Here is a 5,955-nt window from a genome sequence, read left to right on the forward strand (position 1 = left end):
CTGTCACGAAAACAAATTCCTCGTATGTGTAAACATACCTGGCAATAAAGCTCATTCTGATTCTGATATGTCTGGCGGAAATCCAATACAGCTCACCATCCAAATAACAGCATTCCTACAGTAAAGCATGGAGGTGGTATTATCCTGTTATGAGGGTGTTTCTCAGCAGCAGGGATTGGAGCACTTGTCAGGATAGAAGGAAAAATGGATGGGGCAAAATACCGTCAAATTCTTGAGGAAAATCTGCTGCCATTGTTGTGGAGAAAAGTCTTCTCTGTCTTGCAAAATAATGCTCAGGAGGCAGAGTTCCAGAAGTCAAAATTAGACTTTATTGCAAGAAGACAACAAAGCCGAGATGCCTGCAGAACAACTGAATCTTTCACTGTCCAGACTCTTGGTACAATTTCGTTATTGGTCACTGTCCAATGAGTATACAGACCATTCTTTGATACATCATTCCCAGTACTTTCCACAATTGCTTATTATTTTCATAACACTGGCTTTCATTGTAGAAAACCACCAGCTAATCTGTCTTCCAAAAGATAACTTCTCGTATCTACCACTTTCTGGGTGCCCAAGGTTGCAGAGGCATATCAATTTTAGGATTTCAATGAGCTGTCAGGATTTGAAGGAGTTTCACACACTATCTATTTCCTTTTTATTTATTTTCCTATTATCTATTTCCTATTACCTCATCCTGTGGCATCTCCCATCTCTGATACTTCCTTCTGTATTCTCCATTCATATTGCAGTCACGTAAACCATGAGGCCTATACAGTCACTCAGTTTGGCCTTGAGGCCTTCAAATGCACCCAGCTCACATATGAGGCAAACTAACTTTCACAAACATGCAAAGTAACTTCTTCAGTTGTTTTCTATAGGGTAAATAAAATATTTCATCACACACAGGCTAGATTCATTCAAATGCAACTGCGATCATCTTGCTCCTCAATTATCCACTGTAAAATGAAACCTGAGGACTACAGTATTAATAGTAGGCCTGTGGTAATATTGTTGAAGTGTTTGTGTTGTTGCCACAACAATTGTTTTTACACTGGAGTGAATTTAAGACAATAAACAGGTAAGATTTTAAAATTTTTCTTCTCAAATAACATTTTATGTCCTCGTCTTTATTTATCTGGAACCATGGCTGCCATCCGCGGCGCCATCTTGCAAATACAGCTGGATAAAACAAAAACAGTGTCCGTCTTCATTTCAAGCAACAAAATGTGATTATTTTAAAGGGGGTGATTCTTTTCTATACCCACTGTACCTTCATTAAATTGATTTTGGTTAATCGCTAGTAGGGTCTGAAATAGATATAACAGTCTGGGCAATATGTTCATTTTAAAGGGGTCATATGATGCGATTTCAAGTTTTCCTTTCTCTTTGGAGTGTTACAAGCTGATTGTGCTATGATATGAACAGTTTAGGTAAAGAATCAATAGGTTACCGTAGGTACATCAAAATATTGTTTAACAAGATAATTTATATTCATTTTCTCTATTTGTTCTAATTTTAATCCCCTTAATATCCTCATTTTGTGTAATATATTGAGTGAGTTGTTCCAAGTATAATGCAAAGAGTGATGTGACCATGCACATCCCTGTCTCGAGCCTCTTTCCAGAGTAATACGGTTTCTTTTTCCGCATCTACGCTCATCACTATTGCTTTAATTTTATTTTGTTGTATATGCTTTTTTTATGGCCCAATGTAATGTAGGTAGTATAATTGGAACAAGTTCATTTTTAAATTCCTTCAATTGCACTCCTATTCAATTGCACTCCGTCTGTTTGGCGCTGCACGGTTAAGGCTAGATGGGAAACAGCTACGGCTTCTGCAGAGAATCGCATGCAGAAGGCTCCTGACAGCAAAATAGAAATATTACCTTGACTTTCTAATGTTTACAGTTGGAGAATATACCAGTGAAATGTAAGTTGAAAATGTAAAAAATTAAAACAAATCAAAGGATTCTGAAAGAAATATATGCTGGTTTACTCATAAATATTAAGCAGCACAACTGTTCTTGAGCACCAAATCCACACATTAGAATGATTTCTGAGAAATCATGTTTGAGTGGAGTAATGGCTGCAGAAAATTCAGCTTTGCCATCACAGGAATTAATTCGATTTTACATTTATATTTAGTCATTTAGCAGACGCTTTTATCCAAAGCGACTTACAAATGAGGACAATGGAAGCAATCAAAATCAACAAGAGAGCAATGATATGCAAGTGCTATAAAAAGTCTGTTAGCTTAACGCAGTACACGTAGCAAGGTTTTTTTATTTATTATATAATTAATAAAAAGAAAACCGAATAGAAAAAGAATAGAGCAAGCTAGTGTTAGAGGCCTTTTTTGCTTTTGTTAATTGTATAATAAATAAAAAGAAAACGAATAGATAGAATACAAAAAGATTAGAGAAGCTAGTGTTTTTTAACATATTAAGATAGAAAATCATTATTTTGAAATAATGTAACAATATTTCACAATATTACTGATTTTACTGTATTCTTGAGCAAATAAATGCAGTCTTGGTGAGCATAGAAGACTTCTTTCAAAAACATGTATCAAGTTGTACCAAACCTAAACTTTTGAACTGCATTTTATATAATATTTTAAGTTGAAATATCATAATTAACTTTATCGATTGAGCTTTTGCAGTGCTTATGATCTTAATGAAAAAGAAAAATGCCACATTGTTACAATTTTTCCTATACAGAGTAGCTGCCCAGATGCCCACCGTTCATTATGAGCTGCCTAATGGATACAACTGTGATTTCGGAGCTGAAAGACTTAAGATCCCAGAGGGTCTTTTTGATCCTTCAAACGCTAAGGCAAGAAATATCCTTCTTACATTGTCCAAGCGTCTTTGTGTAATGCTAGTATTTATTTATTTATTTTTTACGGCGTCTTAAAATTTTCACAGGGTCTGTCAGGGAATACCATGCTGGGAGTCAGCCATGTTGTGACCACCAGCGTTGGCATGTGTGACATAGACATTCGACCAGTAAGATTTTAAAACACTGCTATACGTCTACATTTACATGTCCTGCATCTCTGCTGCCAATGCAGGTGTCATTATGCTTCCCACATTGTTTTCTTTTTTAAACAGGGTCTGTATGGCAGTGTGGTAGTTACAGGAGGAAACACTCTCATCCAAGGCTTTACAGACAGAATTAACAGAGAACTCTCGCAGAAGACGCCACCAGTAAGTGGCACATTTTATTTAGCTATTTTAGCGTGTCAGGTGGGTCTCTTGAAGTGATTTGTTGCTTTTTTATGATAACATGAATTGATTTTTGTCCTCTCTGCAGAGTATGCGTTTGAAATTGATAGCCAACAACACAACTGTGGAGCGCAGATTTAGCGCCTGGATTGGGGGCTCTATCCTCGCTTCTCTGGTGAGTAGTGTTCACTAGGGCTGTCACGGGATCAGATTTTAACTACACAATTGTGTATGCCAAAAAAAATCCACGCTAACGATATTATTGCAATATCGATAGAGATTTGACCAAAAAATAATGCTATCTGTCAAATGCATAATTTGTTTTATTTCTTTTGACCAATGAATCACACTCAAAATGTGAGTTTAGGGAGGCAGAGAGCTTTTGTAACCATAACCAGCTATGAGAACTGTTAATTGGCACTTCTTTTAGACTGGGGTATGAATGAACTAACTTCTTTCAGGTGCAGTTTCACTGTCCGTCATGTCCTGAAATGATTTTGTGTGGCAGAAGTAGTGTCACACTGCATTGTTGTCGTCTTTTTTCCATTTTATGATGTGTAGCAACCAGCGTTAAGGTGCAGTACGGGCATCTGCTATGTTGGGAGTGTCAGCCAGCATTTACGCCAGTTACTGGCCCTAAATGATGATATTAGATGTACAGTCATGGCCAAAAGTTTTGGCAGTGCCATAAATTTAGTGTTTTTCAAAGTTTGCTGCTTCAGTATTTGTAGATTATTATTTATTTATTTATTATTTTATTTATACTGAAAAACAATGATAAGCATATCATAAGTTCTAAAGGCTTTTATTGGCAAAAAAATATGAGTCAATATTTACAGTGTTGACCCTTGTTCTTCATAACCTCTGCAATTCGCTCTGGCATGCTGGATATTAGCTTCTGGGCCAAATCCTGACTGATGGCGATCCATTCTTGCCTAGTTAGTTCTCGGAGTTGATCACAATTTGTGGGCTTCTGCTTGTCCGCTCGTCTTTTGAGGACTGACCACAGGTTCTCTATGGGATTGAGATCCGGGGGGTTGCCTGGCCGCAGATCCAAAATGTCAATGTAATGATCTTCGAGCCACTTCTTTATCACTCTTGCTGTGTGACATGGTGCTCCATCATGCTGGAAAATGCACAGATTATCACCAAATTGCTCATGGATCATTGGAAGAAGTCGCTCTTGCTGGACTCGATATACCGTTTATATCGATATACAATAGTGGACAGAGTGAGCTGCTGCGGGGAATGTGCATAATCCATTTTGTTCTAAACATGAGACATGCTTTATATTAAGGGCTTTAAAATAACTACTAAGATATAATTACCGTGTAGTTTTAAAGATGCTCTAACAGACTCATGTGCTGCTGACAGAGACACTATTTGTGCTGTTTAATGCGTTTGAGATGTGTGGTTTTCCTCAGTGCATAACTTACATTTCACTGGTATATTCTCCAACTGTAAACATTAGAAAGTCAAGGTAATACTTCCATTTTGCTGTCAGGAGCCTTCTGCATGCGATTCTCTGCAGAAGCCGTAGCTGTTTCCCATCTAGCCTTAACCGTGCAGCGCCAAACAGACGGAGTGCAACTGAATAGGAGTGCAATTGAATAGGAGCGCAATAATTTTGAATTTTAAACCTACGGGTAAGTGTATTTTATGATAGCAGATAGCAGTATGCAGTAATGGGGTAATCAAAAACAAAATGCAATTAATCTCTGCTCTTGTGTTTATTTACTTTCATTTTTAATTTAGTGAATTGAACTTCTGCTTTAAAAAGCATTATTTTTGTTTTTAGATTGTAATGTTACAATATTAGAATGTAATGTGATTTTAGTCTCTTTTTTGCACATAATGAATAGCAAAGCCTACTTTCACTATATTTGTTTTCATTGCCTTTAATATAAACATTGTTTCATTGGGCAGGATGTTAAAAAAAATAAAAAATAAAAATAAAAATATATATTTATTTATTTATTTATTTTTTAATCCAAATAGAAAATGTAGAGAATACCGAGATATATTTCAGGCAAAAAATACAGAGATATGATTTTTTGGCCATATCGCCCAGCCTTAGCAATTAGTAGACTTAAACAAGTTGCCAAGATCAGATGGTTACATGGCAGAGCGGTACAAGGAATTTAAAAATGAACTTGTTCCAATTATACTACCTACATTACATTGGGCCATAAAAAAAGCATATACAACAAAATAAAATTAAAGCAATAGTGATGAGCGTAGATGCGGAAAAAGAAACCGTATTACTCTGGAAAGAGGCTCGAGACAGGGATGTGCATGGTCACATTACTCTTTACATTGTACTTGGAACAACTCAATATATTACACAAAATGAGGATATTAAGGGGATTAAAATGAGAGAAAATGAATATAAATTATCTTGTTAAACAATATTTTGATGTACCTACGGCAACCTATTGATTCTTTACCTAAGCTGATCATATCATAAGAACAATTAGAAAAACTGTCAGGATATAAATAAAGTTTGTTGCTTTGCAGCCTGAAATGACGGCGGACAGTTGTTGTTTTATCCAGCTGTATTTACTCAGTGCACTTACTTATTTACTTATAACATCCAAGTTAAAGATATAACACCAACGTATCAGAAGAAAAACAAAAAAACAGAATCACTGAGATGGAAAAAGGACCTTGTGTCAGTATTTTGTTGAACCACCTTTTGCTTTAATTACAGCCTTTAGTCTGTTGGA

The 5,955-nt window shown here is 36.1% G+C and overlaps 1 protein-coding gene across 1 annotated transcript in view; it reads left to right on the forward strand.

The window, feature by feature from the left end:
* LOC107692351 (actin-like protein 6A) overlaps positions 1 to 5,955 on the forward strand; it is a 22,537-nt gene that overhangs the window by 14,800 nt on the left and 1,782 nt on the right. The window contains exons 10-13 of the mRNA XM_016491342.1: positions 2,723 to 2,837; positions 2,930 to 3,010; positions 3,116 to 3,211; positions 3,318 to 3,404. Coding sequence (XP_016346828.1) covers positions 2,723 to 2,837; positions 2,930 to 3,010; positions 3,116 to 3,211; positions 3,318 to 3,404 — 379 coding nt within the window. The remainder of the gene's footprint in view (positions 1 to 2,722; positions 2,838 to 2,929; positions 3,011 to 3,115; positions 3,212 to 3,317; positions 3,405 to 5,955) is intronic.

This window comes from Sinocyclocheilus anshuiensis, unplaced genomic scaffold (assembly GCF_001515605.1).
Source record: "Sinocyclocheilus anshuiensis isolate Anshui unplaced genomic scaffold, SAMN03320099.WGS_v1.1 scaffold70, whole genome shotgun sequence".
NCBI lineage: Eukaryota > Metazoa > Chordata > Actinopteri > Cypriniformes > Cyprinidae > Sinocyclocheilus > Sinocyclocheilus anshuiensis.